Genomic DNA, 23,688 nt, shown 5'->3' with positions numbered 1-23,688 from the left:
GAGTTAAACAGTAATGCACTTGTTTATTTGTACCAAAATAAAGCTTTTTTTATTTCCACTGATATCACAAATTCAATTATGGACGTCCAAGGCACAGAACTTGAGACATCAAACTTGGACTTGAATCAGTCAAAATCTTTATTCGATTCCAAGAATCATCAAAGCATACAAAACCAATCTTTATCCATATTGCAAATTTCATTCATCTAATGCAGATGTTAAAACATATATAGATTACGAGGGACTAAAATACAAGACATATATACAAATTAAATCTTTCTCCTTTTAGTCTTCGCCCCTATTGCACATAGTTTAATAAAATTCGTGCCGATACAGGACGAAGATAACTGTTCAATTCTCGCATGCAACACCGATTTAGGTTGCGTTGCTGTTACAATCGACAGATAATTCAATCTAGGACCATAAAAATTAAAACACATACAATTCTAAAAATCTGTGTTCCTAAAAAAAATTTTTTTTATTTGAATTTTAGCCCATTCCTATATCTTATGCGACTGGCAGCCAACAAAAATGTACTACCGCCAAATGCAATAAGTTGTCGGCTATCAGATTTTAATATTCTGAACGACTCTAAATAGATCCTGATGTTCAAACTTCTGCAGAGTGGCTTAATCCACTTGTGTCTGGGGGTAGCATATGCTGCGCAGAAGAATAGAACATGCACATTGTCCTCATTGGCACCTAGTGTACACAGTGCGTATTTAGAATCGTTGGCTGTCACCCGAAAGTTTGTCCATTTAGCTGTAAAAGCATTGATTTGCAGGATATCATACCTACATTTCATATAAAGTGACTTTGCCAATTACAGTTGGATCTCTTCTCAGAAAAGGCTCAAAACTCTGGGTCGATTTAAAAGACAGAAATTGAATAGACAATCTTCCAAACTCTGGATTTAAATTGACTTTACGCATTATAAATTCCTAGTATAAGGACCTGATCTCTTTCTGAGTCCGAGGTCTGCAAGCTCTGAGTTACCCAGTAATGGCTCAGACCCAACTCAGTGAGCCATTTACGGATGTGGGCCAACCAGGGGAAGGTTACAAATTCGTCCAAATACAATAACTCCCTCAAAGTCTGCCTATAAATCTCTAGTTGAATCAATCGTTGAGGTGAGCCATATGGTACACCTTGAAGAGTCCAAAATATGAATGTTTTGAACGTTCAAGTTGCTGCACTTGATCCTGCTAACACAGATAGTCCATAGGATCAAAAACTACGATGCTAGAGGTAAAGTTCTATTTTGTGCCACACTGGCATTTTAAAGGTGAATAAGACTAAGTATTTTAAAAGTTCCTTTACAGACTGATTGTAACTGCCAAATGTGTCTTCAAAAAACTAACAGAGGTTGTTATGACCAGGACAATAACAAGTCACAAGCTATCTCAAATAGAACGTGCATTCTTAATGCGTGAGTTTTACATTTTATTCACCCTTTTTGTACATTATGCTGCAAGTCAACATAACAATATACATGATAAGACTATCTATCAATGTCCCTTACCTTGGCTTTCCACTGATAAATAAGTCTTGTGCTTCATTAAACAGAACATTCTGACTGATGCCAAAGAGGTAAGTTATGAATGACAATGTATTCACGTACGTGCAACGTCTACAAAAAAATTAAATAAATACGATAGTAACACCATAGCGTTATCTACAAGCAGTACTCACAGATGGACTATTGAAACGCTCAACTATCTTTGCTCTCTTCTTAATGGACATGGTGCCATCCAATCGGACATAAAGATATCTAAGATGAGAGACAGGTGTCAATAGAATATACTACAAATGAAACAGATTTAAAACAGACAAACATGAACAGTATCAAAACCACAAACAAGTTTCTCAGACAATTATCTGCAAATAAAACAACCGTCTGGAGAAGCAATCAAAAAAAATTGTGAACATTGTCTAAAATGTAGGTGAACAGAGATTCCTAGACTACATTTTGAAAAAGAATTTTGGAATAGCTCTCAAATAGCCATGATTTCCTCAGGACCATCTGAAGATGCCAAATGTTAAGCTGTGTAAATATTCTTAAACTGTTATCTTGAACATGCTCTATAAAAAACACACCAAGTGAGGAAATCGAAATATATACAAAACATGAGACGTAAAAGATAAATTCTAACCACGCCCAAGTAGAGACACTGCACACGTTACACATTTCCTGAGAATATATGAATATCCAAAACTTTGATTCAAGCAACAAAAAACCTCAGTGCTTACTTACCTCTTGCACGGCTGAAGGAAAAAGTATAAATACTCCAATGCGCAGAACTGCGGACATTGCGTGTTCTTTTTGGTGGTGAACCGAAAGAGACCTTGCACCACCTCCAAGTGAAAACGCCATCCGTGATCCATCATGCACAGGCGGCAGAGTTAGACTGCGCCCTGCCGTTCAGGGAACCTGCCAGGTGTTGAACCATATGCCCTCATGTTCCAGCCATGTCCAAAGGCAAAGAGCTTCTTGACATAGGATCCACGACCCCGCCCTGTTTGCTGTAGTACCACATGTCAGTGGTGCTGTCTGTGACCACCAGCACTACTCTTCCTTTGACAGAAGGAAGGAATGCCTTCAGTGCAAGACTGATCACCTGGAGGTCCAAAAGGTTGATGTGGAGCAGGGACTCCATAGACCCCTGATCTTCGCCTCTCCCAGGAGGCCGCCCCATCCCAGGAGTGACGCATCATTCACTACTGTGAATTCTGGTTGGGGAAGTGATAGGGATCTGCCGCTGACCCAAACCTGACTCACGAGCCACCACTACAATTGAAGTGCAGTTCCCTCCGAGATATGGACAACATCGGAAAGATTCCTCTGATGCTGCGCCCACTGGAACTTCAGGTCCCACTGCAGAGCCCAGATATGCCACTTGGCATGACCCACCAGCAGAATGCAGAGACCATGAGGCCCAGCATCGAAATCCGGGATTGAGGCTGAAACATCGGTATCATAGCCCAAATATCCCAGACTCGCTGCTCAGGAGGATAAGCCAGAAACTGCGCTGTACCCAGAAATGCTCCGATGAAAAGGTGCTTCTGTGAGGGAATCCGGTGTGACTTCGGCATCGTCTCTACCAAATACATCATTACCGAAGGTAAGTAACTCGTACAACTGATAGAGACTACTAGCTGCAGATTCCTTCTAGTAGAATAGATACCCTAGCCATACCCCACGGGAAGGAGGGCCTGCGAAAGGACCACACCAGCCTGGACATAACAGAGGGTTCCAAAGGGGACTAGTCCAACAGACCCCCCCCCACCCCAAGGCAAGAAGGGGGACATCTCAAGCAGCAAAACCAAAGTCACTACTCCAGGCCACAGACAGCAGGCCAAACCAGCCACACATCGCAGCGACCCCGAGGAAGACACCCCGGGGCACCACGAAAACAGTCTAATCCAGCAAAGGGGAAATTGCACCTGTAACGTACATGAACACCACGGAGAGCAAAAGCCCGAAGGCGACCACAACCCCCCCAGCCCAGCATAAGCTATATAACAGCTACCACTACCCAACCTATGGTAATTTAAGTCCCAAAATATGGGAACCCTCTTTGGAAGAACCTTTGCAGCAGAGGACAACTGAAAAAGTTGCTGGGAAAAACTCCCCGCAGAGGGCTTATCAATCAGCCCAGGAGAAAATACACAGGAGGCCTAATCTCAGGGGCAACCTTGAGCAGGTAATCCAGGCAAAAACACACCGTAAAGAAGGGCCGTCCAGCAGCCAACAGAACCACAGCCTCCACAAGGAGAACTCGGTGGCCATAAAACACACAGAACTACAACAACAAGAGTGACTTGCCCAAGGAAAGAAGAAGTTCAACAAGAGCTAGCCAAACTCACCGGTCACTGAGGGGGGAGAAGAAGGAGGAGGAGGAGGAGGCCGAAGCCCCGCCAAGAACCTCCGACGGCTGATACGCTGGGGTGAGGAACAAAAGGGTGCCATCAAAGGGAAGATCCACTAGCCGTTCCCGCACATTTTCTGGGAACACTCTGTCCCTAAGCCAAGCATGGCGGCGAAGGGCCACCGAAGGAGCCATGGCATGACCCAGAACCTCTGAGATGTCCGGAGTGAAGAATAAACGCCGCCAGCTCCCGGCCATCCAACGCATGGTGCCGCAAATCAACACCAGCACCCTCTGGAGAAGCTGCAGACCCAAGGGACTCTACCGAGTCCCACAAACAAGAGGTGGCCCTAGCCAACACACATAAGGTGTTAAGTGCCAGCACAGCCGCACTGGTCGAAGCAAACATATTGCAGCCCCAGGAGTCCAGTCAGCGGGCCTCCTGGGAAGGTGGAGCTAACAGCGACGGCATGGAAGGAAGGACAATCCGCAACAGGGGCCCACAGGCAGAGGGGCGGAGGGGAAAGACACGCCCGGTCACGCGACGCCGGAAGGTGTCGAAGGTGTTGGGGCCCCGAATCCCCCGTGGCGGGGTGTCCCCAACTCCCAGTCAGAGAGGAATTGAGTGAACCTTCAAAGGGGAGCAGCAGTTTCCGGCCGGCAGAGCCCTGGTGGAGAACCTCCAAAAGATGTTCGGCAGGGAAATGGGCAGCCGGATCTCCCAGGCGCAGAATGCCCACAGCTGTGGAAACAGGGCTAGCGAAGGCCGCCTCTGTACGGCCCCGTGGTGGAGAAAGCAGCTCCTCCGTGGGCGACGGCATAGACTAAGGCGGCTGTCTCCAAAGCCAACCGGAGCGGGCAAGGGCCAAGGTCGAAAGGGAGAAAAAGGAGCCGAAGAGTGGGGGACCTGTGGCATCTGCGGCGATGGCCGCAGCCGCGGCAAGGAGCCGTCTTTTGATGGCGCCGGGGAGAATGCCACGACGAGGCGGCCCGTCTCCGGTAAGGATGACACCAGCAGGCGCACAACCTCTGGAGATGAGGGAACGTCGGAGGCCTCATCCACGATCTGACGCCTGTTCGATGCTGTTTCGATCCACGACCTGGAGCAGGGCGTCGTCATCGTCATCCAACACCATAGGAGACGCCGGCCGAGCCTCCACCTCTCCACCCGGCGCCGGGAATGCGGCTGGGATGGAGCAGAGGTGGTCAAACGAGAAGCCACCGGAGAGCTACAAGGAGTCCCAGCCAGCCGCGGCCCATGGGGGAACGAGGGAGGGTCACCGACCCCCGCAGCGGCGCCAATTCTGACTCGACCTCCGGCGAAGCATCAGCCTGCACGGAGGGGCGAGAGGGACCAGGGGACCTACAAGGAACCCCCCGCCAGCCTCGACCCACGAGAGGGGCCCATCGACCCCTGTGGCAGCCGCCCGCCCCAACATGACCTCCGGTCGAGGCAGCCGCCTGCGTGGATGGACGAGAGGGCCCCGGAGAGGAACGAGGGGTCCACTTCCAGCCCCTACCCAGAACAGGTCAAGAGGGGTCCGTCGACCCCTGTGGCAACGCTGGGGCCAGCAGCTGCCGGCGCCATAGTGGCGTCACCTCGGCCTTAGACAGGATCACCTTGTCAAAGGGCCAAGAAGGGCTTGGGGATGCGATCTGAGCCCCAGCGACATCCTGCGACACCACAGGGACTCCCGCAGGAGTTTGCGGCGAAGAAGAGGCGCCGTGGTCCGAAGGAGGGAACCCCGAAGGGCCGCAACCCAACAGCACCACATCCAGTGAGCCTGGATCCGGACTAGCCGGCGCCGAAGCCACCGGCAACGCTTCGGAGGGCCCCACATGGCACAGGGGATCCGCTGACGTCCCAGGAGGTGGAGAAGCCAGCAAGGGCTGCAAAGCCGCCGCATATGTCTCCATCTGGGCTCTCGACGCCCCCTCACCGGGGAACAGTGGATAGGGGTCGACACGCAGGGCCGCATCACCCACGGAGAACCCACGCCCCCAACTGGTCGGAAACCAGCCCTCGCGGACAAGCTGTGACACACCCACAGACGAGTGACGCTCTTGCGGCACGGGAGAGGGATGAGGGCAACGACGATAGGTAAGTAGCGTGCCTGGGGCCCCATCCTTGTTAGAACTTTGGTCCCTTGGGTCTCCATACTTTTAGGCACAACATGGATGTCACAGGACTTAATACCCCAAGACAAAGTAGGGGCTTGGGCACTCTGCTCTCTAAAGCCATACCTGGCGGGTACTGGGGCGCACCACTCTAACTGCTTCTCAAATGAGCTGCAGGCACCAGAAGAGGTGTTGGCCAAGCAGGGAGCCGGCGGAGCAACACGGGGGGAAGCTCCCCAGGTTGCCCCTGAATGTGGCACACCCCGGGAGCTCCATTGGATGGGTAGGCGCACCTGGATATAAAAAGGAAATTCAGAGCTAAGCCGCTTTAGTGAGGAAAAAAAAGAAAAGAAAAAGGAAAACAAGCATTTGTTAAACAGAAAAGCTACTCATTTAACATTCATGCCGATCGCAAATGGAGTGCCGTATAAGCCCTTAAAAGGGCCTCAAAATGTTGATATGGTCTTTGTGGTACCCCAAGGAAGGGCTGGGGCACCACCAACATTCTTCAAGCGGGTTGTGGGAGGGTTGCAAAAGTGCAGTAGCAGACGCCCTGTGACCCAGGCCACCCCTGAGACACTTTCACAACAGTTGCCTGCAGTCTCCCAGGGTATCATTAGGACACCGGGAGAGGCTCTCTCTTGCTTTAAGGCCCCCTAAGGCTGGAGCTTGTCATTCATAAACTCTGAAGTGCGGGTACCCCGGTTGGCCGATTCTAAAGGTGCAGTAACAGCGCAACAGAAGTAAAAAAGACTCAGGGACACATGTTTTTCAACACAATGCTTTACTGACAATGGTTGACAACACAAGGTTTTACAGTATAATTAATGCTAGTGACCGTTAGTACTACCACCACTGACTTCAATGGTCGGTCATAACATGGATTGCATATTAGTACTGTCCCAATTCACTTTAATGGTGTTGCACTGGTACATTATAAAAGCAGCTTCTTTTAATTTTGTGGTGACCCCTGACAAAGCCAGTAGGCCTGCCTTATTAATAATGAGACTCTTCTATTGGGATACTGCATCTAGTATTAGTGAGGTGTATTGTGGTTATAGGGTTCAGGAACCATGAGGGAGATAAAAGTAATGTGAAGGGGTCAAAAAAGATATTTCAATCTGCCTCACAGTACTTATTTGTAACTTAATGCCCAGTATTTAGGGGTGTGTGTGTGTGTCATATCAAAAGGAAAAGCACTGACTGGATAATGATTGAGTGTTGTAGTTGCGTACAAGCGAGCTGGTCCCCTTGGTCCCTCAAGTGGGATGTCACCATTGGAAACACAGTAAGTGATCAAAACCGTGATTGCCCTTATTTAAAAATATTTTTATTGATGTATGCCATTAGGAGATACACAGTGTAGCAACGGCCTAGTATATAACAATAAAGTTAATCAAATCAAGACTTTAGTGCAGTTCTGGGGTATAAGAAATTGGCATACAATGTTTCCTTATTTTTTAGGAAATATTTTAACCCTTAACAAATAACCTTTTCCAGCCTCCTTTTCCTCCCTCCAGGAGGTCCCCCCGCTCTGTGCCTATTTGCAAGCAGCGGGACAAGTAGCGCCGCTCCTGGGAATATAGAGGTACAAAAGGGGGTGGTGATGGACGGAGCATCTGAACCAATCAAACACTCACACCCAGTCAACAGATCTGGGTTTAATCTATCACCATTCTTTAGCACACTCTGCCACCCCAGTTCAGAAAAGGCCATTGGCAATACAGTCTGACCCTGTGCCGTGCCTCATGGGAACAGTCCAGCCCGAACTGCCAAGCCATGCCTTCCCTGGACCGGAAACAAGCTTCCTAGGACCGGTTTCTGGCATTACAGCAGTGTTCCATCACCACCCCCTTTTGTACCGCTCCTGGGAATATGACGTAGGCTCGATTCAGGATAACATATGCTCGATTCAGGATATTAAATTGAATATACTTAAAGCGGAAGCCGTGTGGCGTATTCCAACATTTGTGCCCAGTCTGAATCATGTGGAGAATTAGCCAAATCAGTCTACCAATTAGCATAAAGGGAAGATCTAGATTTGGTGCAAGTAGGCTCTATTTGGACATCTGATTAAATTGCCACTTGATCTTATAATGTAGAGTGCCTGATAGATTTCTTGCCATCGGAACTGGAATAGTGTGGCTAATGATTGTTTAAGGTGTTCATACGTGAGGAATTGACCCGGTGTAAGTTAGTCTTTCGATATTATTGGATAGTCCAGCAGCTCACCTTTGACAAATGGATCTCCCAAAGTAGATAAGCCTGCAGCATGTTACTGACGGAGTTGCCCAAAGCGAATTTGTTCTGTACAAGGGAGAAGACCGAGCAGGGGCTTCAGGCAGTTTTGTGTTAGTGAGCTTACAGGTCATGGCAAGGCATGAAAGGGCAGTGCGGAGTAACCCCGGGTGGTGTTGAGTGTACTGATCAGCGGGACATAGCAAGTAAAGCAGTGAGCCTTCCTGAAAGTGTTTGAGAGTAAACCTATAACCAGACAGACAGCAGGTCAGCCACTAGCATTCAAAGTCTGCAGGGCTAACCTAGGAAGTTTCAGAGTGAAAAGCACTACTCGGTGACAGCCAGATTCCAAGATCAGAGATACTGGAGTGGAGTAAAGTGGTTTAAAGAAGGGGCCGAGGAAGATTTGTAAAGTAATAGAATAAGCGGGGTAGTGTACCATCTTCATCAGAGCTCCTCGCCCATGACCAAGAGTGAAAAGGGATGACCAGAAAGGAAACTGAGCACAGAGGGATCGTATCACATTGCTAGGATTGCTTTCCATCAGATAAGTATGGGAAAGTATATTATAATAAAAAATATATCTCTATCCCTAGGTATTGAAACATGGCAGATTCCTGATTAAATCTGGAGTTTAATCACAGATGAGTTAACTAATAGGATGCATGCAGTGTGAAAATGAAGGATTTTACCCAGTTTACTTTGAGCCCGGAGGTCGCTGCAAAGTCATCAAAAAGACGCGCAAGAGGTGAAAGATCATCGCTTACATCTCAGACGTACAGCAGGACATCGTCTGCATTACGAGACTTATGAATTTAGCCTCGATACGGTATTCCCCAATGCGTGCCAAGTAATCTTAAGCAAGCCTCCAGTGGCTCAATCGCCACAGCGAATAGTGGTGGGGAAAGAGTTCATCCCCGATAGTGGACTCTGCTTTTGGGCCAGAAGGCAGCGATACATTTCGAGGTTTTTATTCAAATAGAAGGGGTTGAGTACATTATCTGCACGTGCGTGCACCAATATGGGCCTTATCCAAACAGTTGCAGTACTGCATGCATACATTCCTAGTGGAGGGAATCAACAGCTTTTTCTAAGTCAAACATGATGCATGAGGATAATGGATGGTCGTTGGCGGATTCCTCCTTGATATCTCAATCTGCAAAGGATACGCAAGGTATTGCGCCCAAGGATGAAACCTGTTTGGACCTCATGGATTAGATCAGGGAATTTTGGCAGTAGTCCACAGGTTAGTATCTTAGTACGGATTTTATAAATCGACAGATGACCATAAGAAGCCTTTTTGAAGTTACAGCATTGTAGAAATAAGAGCTTCATTGAGGGTAAGCGTGAGGTTGCCAGCAGCAAATATCGCTGCATACAGAGCTTCTAACATGGGTGCCAAAGATTGTGCAAACAAGGTATATAATTCAGCTGGCATGTCATCAGAACAAGGAATTTTTCCTCTGGAAAGATCATACAGGACGGATTTGATTTTGAGGAAAGTAATATGGGCCCCAAATGAGAGTCAGGTCTCAAGAGGCAGAAAATCGGAGCTACAAATGCAGCAAGAAGTGTAGCCAATGTGGCAACTGGGGCATGATATAGAGAGCTGTAGGATTCTACTAATGTCAACGTGAATTAAAGCTGTGGTCTCAGATATCAGTTGTATTTAAAGTGGGGTAGTCCCAATCAGGGGAGAGTTAGCCAATTTTGTCAGTAGCCGACTGGGTTGATCTCCATCATTAAGAATTTTAGCTCAATATAACGCAAATTCATTACATCAGAGGGTTTGCAGACAATCTAAACAATTGAACCGAGACGTATGCAACTTGCCATCGGGAGAGGATAAAAATACTTGCACCAGCTTGAGTATGGTAGTCTCTAGAGCTGCAGTTCCCTGAAGAGTGTCTGCCGGATGCCCACTGTGGTTTTCATGCATAAATAAGCTCATAGGGACTACTTTGAAAGTTTCCCACTCAATCATTGAAGAGGGGGCAGTCCCACACTTTTCTTGAAACAATATGTCTACATGACCCACAACCATTTAATGAAAGATTAAATCTTCCAACATGGGGACCTGAAGTCTCTAAGTAGGACTAAGTAGTCTCTAAGTAATTACCCCAAGTAATAGCAGTCTTTAATGGGTTATGCTCAGATAGAGTTCTTGGATAGTAAAAGACAGAAGGGACCAGGGTGTTTAGGGGTTGGTTGTGAACAAAAAGTGATCGAGGTGAGAATACATCCTGTGTACGGGAGAGTAGAAAGAATATTCAAGGCGAGATTGATGGCGGAGGCACCAAGTGTTACATGTGTCCGATTGTATTAATTATTGTTGAAAATGCATTGTGTTAAGCCGCGCTGAAAAGTGCAATAGCAGAGGAGTGGACCTATCGATATTAGGGTTTCCCAAACAGTTAAAGTCCCCGGCTACGATCTAGTGGGTAACATACCAATAATTAAGTAGTGTAGAGAGGCGAGCCCAAAAGGCCAACTGGCCAGTGTGAGGAGCTTAAATAACCCCCAGATGTAAGGGTCATCCATCTAGTCGGCCCATCACCAGCATAAACCGGCCATCTGTTTGTGGTCACATCAGCCATCTGGAAAGGAAGACCCGCCATGCTCCAGAGTGCAATGCCACCAGCATAGCCCGAGAAGCCTGTACCATAGTTCTGGTCCCACTACTTTGATTGTAACTTGGAGACCTTCTTGGCTGTCAAGTGTGTCTTGTAGAAAAGTTGAATTTGCCATTGAACCAGTGCTGCATGGATCTTACAGCGCTTTTACATAGAACTCATACCCCTGACATTCCAAGAAATTAGGTTATATGTGGCAGCCAAAGGGAGTGATGATGCGGTAGGGTATAGGGAGCCAAATGAGAGTCATGTGATTGAGGATAAGTAGTATTTGACATCAGAGTGTGGCGCATAGGAGGCAGTGCAGCGTGCCTGGATAGCATATATAAGCAATTTATATATAACCATACAACAAATATCATACAGATCGCAAACATATCTGTCTAAAAGGAAAAACACCCTACACTCCCTTAAAACAAGAAAAAAAAAATCATAACATAATAGTAACTATTCAGTTGTCCAAGCTAAAACAGTTCAAGGAACAGAAGGCGTGTCGCTGTCTCAGAAGAGCCGAGCCTGGTAGAGGAGCAGGATTTACTGCAGGAGCGGTTTTCGGTTATAGCAATGACACATACTGCAGTTCTTGGGAGCATGGCTTAAAGGAGCAATAGCATGGAAGAATTAGGAGAAGAGCACCGAGTAACAAATAATCAATCCCACAGGCTGCTGTAATAAAGAGCAATTGCTACCCACCTTAGAAATTGACTTACAATTGGCCATAATCATGAGCACAGAAGCTGTAGCCCACAGGTCTGGAGAGTCAAATTATATCCTCAACTGATTGTGCTGTAAACATCGAAAGTTAGATAGAGTCAGGGCTGGGTTCCTCTGATTGTAGTTTGTGCATGGTTGGAAGCATTGGTGTCAGAACACAGTAGCTGCGGCGTTGCTGAAAGATCTTTTAGAGATGCCGCCACTGCCTCTCCCTCCAGCTTTGGGCACGGCAACATATCTTCCTGACAGAAGCCAAGACTTGGAATGCCCTGGAAGCGGAGATCTGGAGTTTCATTGGTGACAGAAAAGCATACTCAAGGCCCAAATCGCAGAGTTTCATTTTTACCTTAGTAAGGATGGCCATTAACACTGGACTGCCAGGGTCTATGAAGAACATCACTTTGGGATTATCTCTTACTTTCATGCTCATCTTTCGGGCGGCCTCTAATATGGCATCATGAGCCCTCTAATTTAGGAACTGAGCCGTTCTTGGCAGAACCCCAGGGGCAAGGCATGTTGTGCTTAGACGTGTGCCCACTCTATGACAAAATGAAGAAAATCTGATTGGGTCATTGTCCGTTGCCAGCCAAGTCTCCATAAATGTCTTTTTTACTAGTTCCCTCAGTGTGTTTGGGTAGCCCTAATATACGAATATTGTTGCGGCGCGACCACTCTTCGGCATCTTGAAGTCTGTGGCTATATGTAACAGTTCCATGACCAGCTGCATCTGCTTAGAGAGGGTCTGTGCGCAATGTCAGACTTCTATAATCACATGTATTGTTGCTATTAATTTTTTATACACTGTTCATGTAAAAAAGTGAAGTCACAAGAGAGGGAATCCAATTTACTTCAAATGCTGTGCAGGATTGAGCTATCGATACCAGAATCCTATCCAACGAATCCGTACATGGGTTCGGTCCTAACTACAGTGCCAGCCCTTGAGGAGAACCAGGGTTCGGTTTCATGTGACTGCTCTGTCTGGATCAAAGCCAGACTTGCCCAAGATAGGCCCCTGATCGAGCGGCCATAAAGCTCGTGTGGGCCTCAGCAGCTACAGATCTATGGGTGATTGTCGGTTAATAAGAGAGGATGTTGGAGAGTAGAGTGGTGGTGACCCGCAGGTGGGGGAGCCCCTTGTATTGAGGCAGCCGTGGGCCCCTAACAAGGACAATTGGCGATCAGGTGGTGGGAAGGGGAAGCATGGAAAGGTACACTCCTCCCCGCTGGCCTATTCACACAGCCTGACCAACGGGAGGGCCCCGGTGCAGCGTGTCCAACCAGTGGAGACCCAGTAGGCTTCCCAGTCTCATCAAATTAGATGCAAACCGTCACCGTACCAATGCAGAGTGGGAGGGCCCCAAGGCTAAGGAGACTGGCACTGCCCCAGATGCTGGAGATGAGGGTTGGTCTCTTTTGTGCTTCCTCCATGCTGAGGTGGGGGAATCACAAGGCCCAGCAGAGCCTTGCAGCAGAGTGGTTGATTGGTGAGCCCAGCCCTGGCCACTAGCGCTGCAGCTGTCCCCGAGCGGTCAAGGTAGCAGGTGTCCCTTTGAACCCCTGATGCTCGGTGGGGTTCGAAGGATGCGCGCGGACCCGAGGTGTGGCAGCTGCCTGTGGCCCCTGGGATATGCGTATTGGCAGGCCCACCCAGTCTATCCCTGAACAGAAACAAGCAGCCTGCCCGCCAAGCAATCAGAGGTGGCCGTGGCAGGCCTAGAAATCCAAGGGCCCGGGCGCAGACAAGTGGAGGATGAAGAATTTGTCCAGAATGGAGAGGGGCTGACTCCACTCCACTGGGCCCAGCAAGAGCCCTGATCTGGCTCAGCACCCAGGAGGCAGAGACGGTAGGCCGCGGACCTAACTGGCGTTAGAGTGTTGACGGAGCTGCATGTCTCCAGTGATCTCCCAGTCTGGCTGTAATCCCAGGGTGCAGTGGCAAGGATATTCTCAGCTGCTCTGTGGATATATGGTCAGGGTGACGTGGGATCCTGGAGCTTCTCTCTAGTGTGGGCGCCTTTTACGGCAGTCAGGCCACGTCCCCTAAAATTAGCACTAATCTGTACCTCACATTTCCTCTGCATACCAGGTTTGCCTCTTACCCTGCTACAGCCACTCTGATGCACCTGTAGCTCTTGTTCAGTTGCAGGTGCTCCACTCATTCTGCACTTTCCATTCATTTTATTATTTTAGTGATTTTGCAGCTCTAGTTCTGTTGCCGCTGCATCTCTCACTCTGCCATACATACAGCTTTTAGTCTGATGCACACACTCCTCTTATCAGTTGCACTCACATCTATTCTACTGCACCATCATTAATTCTGCTTAGTGTCTTACCTATCTCTTTCACTTTTCATTTTATTGCCCCTCATATTTTACTGCATTTATCTGCTCACACACATTGACTCATTCTTGCATTCACCCACTAGCTGATCCACACAAGCAAACATGACCTCAGCCATCAAAGAAGCACTTTCATTAAAAGAGCCAAAACTATAGTTTAGCATTGGGTTTGATGTAGTGCCACCCATCGAAGGGAACAAATATATTGAACTTACATGTTGATGTTATATTGGCAATTTAATGATTGCTTGAAAGAAAAGAGGTATTTCATGAAATGTTACTTTTTGAATGGTTTATATCCTACCTCCTTGTCCTGCAGAGTTTCTCAAAGAGGTCCAATGTCTGGGTGTAGTTGGATACAAGGACAACTTTATCATTACTGCTGCTTCTGGTAAGTGCCAGAATGTAATCCAAAACCAACATCTTCCCTGAAAGCAAAAAGGATACCAAAATGAACAATAAGCAGCTTTGGGCTGTAAACATTTCTTAACAGATACATTACACTGTGATGGAATACTACCGGGGTTACAAAAGGCATGGATTATTGGCCGACAGTGATCCAAATCAATAACTGCATCTCTTAAAAAGCTGAAACATTTGGTAAAACCATTGAATGCAATGGTGTTGAACGCTACTTTCCTGTGGCAGTCACATTTGAAGAGGTTCTATGAACATGTTTTTAGGAAACAATACTTTACCATGCTGCCTAAACCCTTTTGCACTGTTTAGTCCATAAATGCTGTATCACTGGTGGCCATATATTGGTAATTCCTAATCTAGAAGGGCCAGCAGTGAACATGCACACACCTTGTAACAACTTTGCATACAAAATAGGTGAGCCACTGATTGACTTTCAACAACCCTGCGAGACACTAATAAGTCATCGGTGGACAGTAGATCACAAGCAATTCTTCAAATGTTCGCAGAATGTACCGATATCCTTCAGATATAAACAATATTTACAATTTGAATAAGCAGTCATTTTTGCACCTACATAGAAATATGCATAAAGTTTTATACAGATACATGTTGGGGAGAGTTTGGCAAGCACGAAAGATCTGCCCATTTCTAGTATTAAAATCAAGTGACAGTAAAATCTAACAATACTTGTTGACAACATACGAGAGGATGGCTTGTCTGGTGTGCTGGAATTAGGAATCACATATGATCCAATAATGCAATGCACAGGAATGATGAATAGCAATGTAATACGTTCTACATTAAACCTACAAAAAGCGGACAACATTAGTCATGGTCAGTTAAAATAGTAAATTTTCTCTCCTGCCCTGTGGGAATGTGAAAGAATATCAGATCTTCACTTGACTGGTATGAATATCTTTCCTAATCAAAAGATCATCAAGATCTGACTTTTAATGAGGAGCTAACTAAAGATCAACAACAGAATTTTATTTTAACGTATTTGATCAGGACCAGAGATTGACTAGATTCCATGCTGCTGAACAATGAGCTACCAAACACGGCGATTCACTGGTTGCATATTTTGTACTTGCGCAATTAGTTAAATTTTGAGCTACATTTCCAGAGCACATCTGTTATGGAGGCACGTGTTTTGTCTTCTGGCTCTGGAGATCGAAAAAACTGGGTTTCATGGGATTTTAAGCAGCTGACTGGAAGGCTCAGGGTACATTGTATAAGTGCTTTGTTTTTCTGATGCATTCCTTTTACAAAAACAATGATGCCTTTCTCCAGGGTTAGCATGAACTAAATCCCTTATCTCTGTAGTAAGGAGTTTGCATACTGAACAATCAAGTATAATGCTCTGCTCACACAACCGCTTATTTTTTTTATCTTAATTGTTCAACCACAACCCATGAAGATAATGAAAGTAAACTTCAAAAGACATCCTTCCTATTAAATATTTCATATACAAACTTCCTATGTCTAAGAGTTCCTTCACTCAATTTCTGGTGACACCGCAAGCAGGAATATTCAAGCAACTTGACATATGACAGACAAAACACTTAAAATAACAAATCATAAGTGTTGGACTTGGCCTTTTCCCCCCAAATTTTTCGCTTTTTGCCCCCCTAATTTGGATGTCTCCCCCATGGTATTAAATATGTATGGACCATGTGTGGTAGGAGTTGCCCTGGTGTAAAATTAAATATTATTAAATGGTGTGCAGAAAACAATCCCTATTTTAAAAATGTACCTGACTAAAATGTACTGAGTCTCAAAATGGATGCCATGGCCCTGGGTAGTGCCACCTGACTGCGTTAGGTCAGCGGTCTAGATAATATTACCCAGCTACCCCTAGCTTTTGGAGGGAAAGCCTGGCACCCAGGGTGCTCACCCCCTCCCCTAGAACCAGTTTAGGCTAGATGTGCCAACATTCTAGAAGGTCCTGGCACTGCCTGGGAGGAGGGTATAAATAGGAAAAGTGTCACCAGAGAGTCAGTCAGCGCTGGGACAAAGAAGAGAGGGGACCTGCTGTGAGGTGCTACCGCCACATGGACCTGTGAGCTGGGCCCTGCACCCCTATACACCCCCCCCTCTGCTGTCCCCATGGGCCCCTGACAAGAGAGGACCCTACCTAGGTCCCTGACGCTGTGGGACCTTGAACTACGCCAGCGCTGGGGGAAAGAGGTGCCCAGAAGAGGGGGAATGCTGTGGACTTGAACCCTCCAGGAGGTGAGGAGTGTGCCCCTGGAACTGTTCGCCCCACCTCCGAGAGGTGCGCCTGTCAAACGCTGTTTGGGGAGGTTGGCGCCCCCAGGAAGCTGTGGCCCCTTTGGATGCACAGGGCTGTGAGGAGCCTACTTGGAAGCCCTGGTTTGCCTACCTAAGCGCTATAAATTCCAGGACTGTTGCTGCCCTGACCTAAACTGTACTGCCTGGGAAGCGCTATAACTTGGAAGTGCTGAGGAAATGCCAGATTCCTGCCCCCACTGCGTGGACTGAGGGAGGGGCAGTGCGCTGTGAATAGCGCCGTTTTCGCTGTTTTCTGAGGAGACTAGCAACCTGTGATTAGCGCTGTTGTGGAGGCGCGCTTTGGCCGATATAAATAACTAATTAATAAGGGAGCCTACCCCTTACTGCCGCTGGAAATCGCCGCCGCGGCCCGGCGCTGTCGTGGGGACCCCCCCCCCCCCCCACTGCTGGGGGTATCGTTGCGGCGGCCCCCGGTACCAGGAGAGGGCCGCCGAAGTGAAGAAGGGGCCGCGCTAGGCCCTGAGGCCGCGGCACTCGCGTCACGTGACGGGGGCGCCCAGCCGCGTCATCGGCCCGCCCCCGCCAACGCCGCGCAGAGATTGGCTGCCGGCCCGGGAAGGCAGGAAGAAGCCGAGTTGGAGCCCCGGGTCCCCGTGAGGTAGGAGGGGGACCCGGGTGAAGCTTCGTTGCGGGGCCCCCGTGCCAAGGAGGCCACCCCGCCGGTCTGTGCCCCGAGGGAGAGGGTCTGGGGAAGTAGGCGGGGCCGGGGCACACTGTCGGTGCCAGCCCCGCCTCCCGATCTGACGCGGCCGGAGTAAAGAAACTGTGGGGCTCCTGGGAGGTCGAGGGAGCCCCGATTGAGCTGCCTAGGCTACTGCGAGGAGGAGGGGCCGGGTGATTCCCCCGGAGAGGAGGAGAGCTCCGCTTACAGGTGCTGTGCGCGGGGGGGCTTCGAGGCACATTGCCGGCGCCTGCCCCCTCCGCCTTGAATCCCAGGGAAGCCCCGCACCAGCCACTGAGGAGAGTGAGCCCAGCATGGGAAGAGGGGTTATCTCCTGGACCGCCGGTGAGTGGGGCCTTAATTAAACTGTGTGTGGAGTGGAGAGGGCAACGGGGCACAGGGTCGGTGCTCGCCCCCACCCCTCTTCTGTTGGGTCCTGAAGGCCCTGGAGGTACGCAGGAGACCCCCTGGACTGAGTAATACCCCCCGAAGACCCGGAGGGACTCCCCGCTGTCAGTAGTCGGTCGAGACTAATTGTCCCTACAGTGGACCTGTCTATTTGGGGAGTTGGGTTGTGCTTCTACCCCTGCTGAATCGCTCCCTCTGTTTACCTCACAGGTGATGGTGCCCTATGGTAATTTAGCTATGGTAATGTGGCCCCTGTTGGTATGATAAGGTTCATGCATTTATGGTGATGGGGGACCAATGATAATGTGCTGTGATGACATGCCCAGTGTTACGCCTAAGCTAGGGGATTGATGCCCAGGTGCAGTGGGATTCAAGCCTGGTTCATATGTTATTGATGCCAATGCACTACCTGATGTTTGTGTTGCAGGTTGGGGGCTAAGGAGTCATGTTCCCCAGGTCTTCTCCCTAAGGCTATAGCACTGGGGTTCTGCATGCCCTGTAGATCTTGCGAAGGTGGCTTAATAGTCCTATGGTTATACCCACCTGCTAGTGGATGCTGGGACGCCATGATGTCTTTCCTTACAGGGGATATGTTGGATGTTGCCTTTTGAAATTACAGCCTACTACCAAGGATGAAGGCCTGAGCTGGCCCTGCCTGACGCGTAGTTCCCCTAGGTGGAGGGGGGAAGAAACCTTGTGTTTTATTACAGGTGTTCCTGCCTGATGTTAATGCCGGGTGGTTCCTATTCTTTTTGCAGGAATCGCCAATGCCAGCTATTTTGGGTTCTTACCCCTAATGTTTGATTACATGCTTAATGGGCGTACACGCCAAGTGAATTTTGCCCTTACATAGATGTCATTGAGGATACGTGCCAAGTGCTAACCTTTTTACATTTCAGCTATGGACTATGGACTCAACCCTTTTTGTCCCATGTAAATAATCCCCCTCTGAAGTACTTGGCTCTGGTGCCAGTTGGCGCCTTGTTGTGACTACCACTATTTTGTTCCTTTTTACCTTGCAGGTTGGAGACATCACTAAACTTAATCTTTTTCCAACCAAAGGTGGTGTCGTGCCTCTTTTGTGGTGTGACTGGTGTGTCGTCTGTGGGTACTGCGTGAATGCTTCACATGTCCTCGAAGTTTGGCCTGCCCGCTTGATGCCATGCTACCCCCTTGGAGATTTGGGTAACCCCCATTTCTTACATTGGTGGCAAGCGGTGGGATAGGACTTGTGTTCGCGCAGTACCACAGCGGCCACAGGTTACACCACAAGTAGAGCCTTGTGGTGGGGATTATTGTTTGGAAGATTGTTTGCTAAATTGCTTCCTCCTGAAGAGTGTTCTGACCTGTCCCCTTGTTCCACTGGGAGGGTGTGTCCCGGGTGTACCTCGCCACGATGGGGTTGATTTACCAGGAAGTGAAACTGATGGAGTACACCGAACAGGAGGTGATAGACTTCCTCCAGGAGAGAGGGATACCCCCAGTAGGGAACATTAGGAGGAATTTGTTTCTCTATGAGGCCCTCAAGAGGGGAGAGCCCTTAGAGATTAATGGGGACTTATCTGACTACCCCCCCGAGGTGTTGAAGGGTCAGTGGGTTAGAGACCAGAGAGAGGGCTCCCCATCCAGAACCCTGGGAGGTAATTACTCCGATGAGGAGGAGGAAGAGTTTGAGAGGGCAGAGACGCCAGTAGCTGTGGAGGACACCGAAGATAGGGAGTCTCGCACTGGGTCCAGTCCCGGGGGCACTGCCCCATCCCTTTCCCTGTCCCCAGAAGAGTGGGTAGATAGGAGAGAAGAGAGGGAGTATCAGCTGGCGCTGGCAAAGCTCAGACATGCTTAGGGCTTAGCGCAACTGAGGGTAGAAGAGCAGCGACTAGAGACTGAAAAAGTCCTAGCGCTGGAGAGGATGGCGGAGGCGGAGAGGGCCTTCGCCAGAGAGAGATCAGCTCAGGTGGGTAGGTTGTCCCCTGAGAGTGGTTTTAGGAGTCTGGATTCACCGAGGAGGGTGGGATCCAGTGGTGGCAGCGAGTGTAGGTCCAGTGCAAGGAGTCCCACTCCCGAAGCCCAGGAGACCGTGCCTGATTCCCCGGAAGAGGAGGACGGGTTAGTGTTCAGGGGTAAGGTAAAGCTGTCCCATCAGTCCTGGGGAGAGTTTGAGGAGGAGTGTTGGACTGTACTGGAGGATTGGGTGGTGAGGAGAGCAGTGGAGGATTGGGAAGGGCTGTGCCATGCCGTTATCCGGGAGCACATGCTGAGGAGTTTCCCAAGACTGCGTCACCATCTGTTGCAGTGCGGGTTCTCAGACCCCAGGGAACTTGCACGGGAGGCAGACCTCTGGGTAAGTGCCAGAGCGTCTGGGAAGGCTGAGGGGAGTGATCCTGAAGGGAGTGAGACGGGGAGGTGTCCCAAGGTGCCCCAGCTGCGGCCACCGGACCTGGAGTGTTCTTTAAGAGAACCCCAGCTTGGGAGGCTAGGCTGCCCCGATGTGTCATCCAGAGGGAGGGATCCCCTTATGTCAGGAGAACCCGGAGCATCAATAACCAGAGCTCCAGTGGTTCGGGGGTCTGACCAGTCACAGGGTCTAGATCCTGGACTGGGGTTCCAGGTTCAGGGGTTGCCTGACCTGGAAGGTGGGGTACCCGTAATTCGGGGCCCTACCAAATTGACTCCCAGGGGTACTACTCCAGTCAGGAGGGTGCGGAACTCTGGGAGGGGGTGCAGAGGGAGGAAGGTCTCTTCTCTGTCACCGGCTCAGCCACAGGGCGCAGACCCCGGGTTGGGTGGCCAGGGACAGGAGTTGTCTGCCCTGGTGGGAGGGACATCTGTAACCAGAGTCCCCCCGGAAGTGACTCCCAGGGGTACTTCTCCGGGTAGGAGGGTGCGGAACTCTGGGAGGGGGTGCAGGGAGAGGGAGGACTCGCCCCTGTCACCGGTTCAGCCTGTGGGTTTCGACTCCAGGTTGGGGAGAGAGTTGTGTGAGGGTGTCCCCAGGCGTAGGAGATGGAGGAACCCTAGGAGGAGAAGTAGGGGGAGGAGAGCCTCGCCCCTAAGGGCTGGTCAGTCTGAGGGTGTAGACCCCAGATGGGTGGACCAGTGGCAATTTGGAGAGAAGAGAGTGGTCCAAGAGAATTACAAGCCTGAGGCTAGAGCCTCCCACTCTAGAAAGGAGAAACATCCCACTAGGGAACACCAGTGGGGTGGTTTTGTTAGTGAAGGGAGGGTTGCGAGAGAGAACCATTGGGTTCCAGAGTGGAGGAGAAACTGCAGGTGCTCCTGTAGTTGCAGGCCTGCGTCCACCTTTTTCCGCCCCAAGCAGGGAAGCCCATCAAGGCATTGATCAGTCTACCCTGGCTTTTGGCTGGGGGGGGGGAGTTGTGTTGGACTTGGCCTTTTCCCCCCAAATTTTTCGCTTTTTGCCCCCCTAATTTGGATGTCTCCCCCATGGTATTAAATATGTATGGACCATGTGTGGTAGGAGTTGCCCTGGTGTAAAATTAAATATTATTAAATGGTGTGCAGAAAACAATCCCCATTTTAAAAATGTACCTGACTAAAATGTACTGAGTCTTAAAATGGATGCCATGGCCCTGGGTAGTGCCACCTGACTGCGTTAGGTCAGCGGTCTAGATAATATTACCCAGCTACCCCTAGCTTTTGGAGGGAAAGCCTGGCACCCAGGGTGCTCACCCCCTCCCCTAGAACCAGTTTAGGCTAGATGTGCCAACATTCTAGAAGGTCCTGGCACTGCCTTGGGGGAGGGTATAAATAGGGAGAAGTGTCACCAGAGAGTCAGTCAGCGCTGGGACAAAGAAGAGAGGGGACCTGCTGTGAGGTGCTACCGCCACATGGACCTGTGAGCTGGGCCCTGCACCCGTATACACCCCCCCCCTCTGCTGTCCCCATGGGCCCCTGACAAGAGAGGACCCTACCTAGGTCCCTGACGCTGTGGGACCTTGAACTACGCCAGCGCTGGGGGAAAGAGGTGCCCAGAAGAGGAGGAATGCTGTGGGCTTGAACCCCCAGGAGGTGAGGAGTGTGCCCCTGGGGCTGGTTGTGGAACTGTTCGCCCCCCCTCCGAGAGGTGCGCCTGTCAAACGCTGTTTGGGGAGGTTGGCGCCCCCAGGAAGCTGTGGCCCCTTTGGATGCACAGGGCTGTGAGGAGCCTACTTGGAAGCCCTGGTTTGCCTACCTAAGTGCTATAAATTCCAGGACTGTTGCTGCCCTGACCTAAACTGTACTGCCTGGGAAGCGCTATAACTTGGAAGTGCTGAGGAAGTGCCAGATTCCTGCCCCCACTGCGTGGACTGAGGGAGGGGCAGTGGGCTGTGAATAGCGCCGTTTTCGCTGTTTTCTGAGGAGACTAGCAACCTGTGATTAGCGCTGTTGTGGAGGCGCGCTTTGGCCGATATAAATAACTAATTAATAAGGGAGCCTACCCCTTACTGCCGCTGGAAATCACCGGCGCTGTCGTGGGGACCCCCCCCCCACTGCTGGGGGTATTGTTGCGGCGGCCCCCGGTACCAGGAGAGGGCCGCCGAAGTGAAGAAGGGGCCGCGCTAGGCCCTGAGGCCGCGGCACTCGCGTCACGTGACGGGGGCGCCCAGCCGCGTCATCGGCCCGCCCCCGCCGCGCAGAGATTGGCTGCCGGCCCGGGAAGGCAGGAAGAAGCCGAGTCGGAGCCCCGGGTCCCCGTGAGGTAGGAGGGGGACCCGGGTGAAGCTTCGTTGCAGGGCCCCCGTGCCAAGGAGGGAGCCCCGAGAGAAGCAACCGGAGCGGGAGGCCACCCCGCTGGTCTGTGCCCCGAGGGAGAGGGTCTGGGGAAGTAGGCGGGGCCGGGGCACACTGTCGGTGCCAGCCCCGCCTCCCGATCTGACGCGGCCGGAGTAAAGAAACTGTGGGGCTCCCGGGAGGTCGAGGGAGCCCCGATTGAGCTGCCCAGGCTACTGCGAGGAGGAGGGGCCGGGTGATTCCCCCGAAGAGGAGGGGAGCTCCGCTTACAGGTGCTGTGCGCGGGGGGGCTTCGAGGCACATTGCCGGTGCCTGCCCCCTCCGCCTTGAGTCCCAGGGAAGCCCCGCACCAGCCACTGAGGAGAGTGAGCCCAGCATGGGAAGAGGGGTTATCTCCTGGACCGCCGGTGAGTGGGGCCTTAATTAAACTGTGTGGGGAGTGGAGAGGGCAACGGGGCACAGGGTCGGTGCTCGCCCCCACCCCTCTTCTGTTGGGTCCTGAAGGCCCTGGAGGTACGCAGGAGACCCACTGGACTGAGTAACACCCCCCCCGAAGACCCGGAGGGACTCCCCGCTGTCAGTAGTCGGTCGAGACTAATTGTCCCTACAGTGGACCTGTCTATTTGGGGAGTTGGGTTGTGCTTCTACCCCTGCTGAACCGCTCCCTCTGTTTACCTCACAGGTGATGGTGCCCTATGGTAATGCAGCTATGGTAATGTGGCCCCTGTTGGTATGATAAGGTTCATGCATTTATGGTGATGGGGGACCAATGATAATGTGCTGTGATGACATGCCCAGTGTTACGCCTAAGCTAGGGGATTGATGCCCAGGTGCAGTGGGATTCAAGCCTGGTTCATATGTTATTGATGCCAATGCACTACCTGATGTTTGTGTTGCAGGTTGGGGGCTAAGGAGTCATGTTCCCCAGGTCTTCTCCCTAAGGCTATAGCACTGGGGTTCTGCATGCCCTGTAGATCTTGCGAAGGTGGCTTAATAGTCCTATGGTTATACCCACCTGCTAGTGGATGCTGGGACGCCATGATGTCTTTCCTTACAGGGGATATGTTGGATGTTGCCTTTTGAAATTACAGCCTACTACCAAGGATGAAGGCCTGAGCTGGCCCTGCCTGACGCGTAGTTCCCCTAGGTGGAGGGGGGAAGAAACCTTGTGTTTTATTACAGGTGTTCCTGCCTGATGTTAATGCCGGGTGGTTCCTATTCTTTTTGCAGGAATCGCCAATGCC

The 23,688-nt window shown here is 50.2% G+C and overlaps 1 protein-coding gene across 1 annotated transcript in view; it reads right to left on the bottom strand.

Annotated features, from left to right (window-relative positions):
• Positions 1-23,688, bottom strand: part of RAD54L (RAD54 like) — a 216,967-nt gene that overhangs the window by 8,792 nt on the left and 184,487 nt on the right. Inside the window, exons 14-15 of the mRNA XM_086952343.1 lie at positions 14,216-14,339; positions 1,693-1,771 (exon numbers count right to left, since the gene is read on the bottom strand). Of these exons, the coding sequence (XP_086808469.1) occupies positions 1,693-1,771; positions 14,216-14,339 (203 nt within the window). The remainder of the gene's footprint in view (positions 1-1,692; positions 1,772-14,215; positions 14,340-23,688) is intronic.

The sequence above is a fragment of the Lissotriton vulgaris genome, chromosome 1_1 (assembly GCF_964263255.1).
Source record: "Lissotriton vulgaris chromosome 1_1, aLisVul1.2, whole genome shotgun sequence".
NCBI lineage: Eukaryota > Metazoa > Chordata > Amphibia > Caudata > Salamandridae > Lissotriton > Lissotriton vulgaris.
The sequence above is the reverse complement of the archived record's forward strand: the minus strand, read 5'-3'. Positions and strand labels throughout refer to the sequence as shown.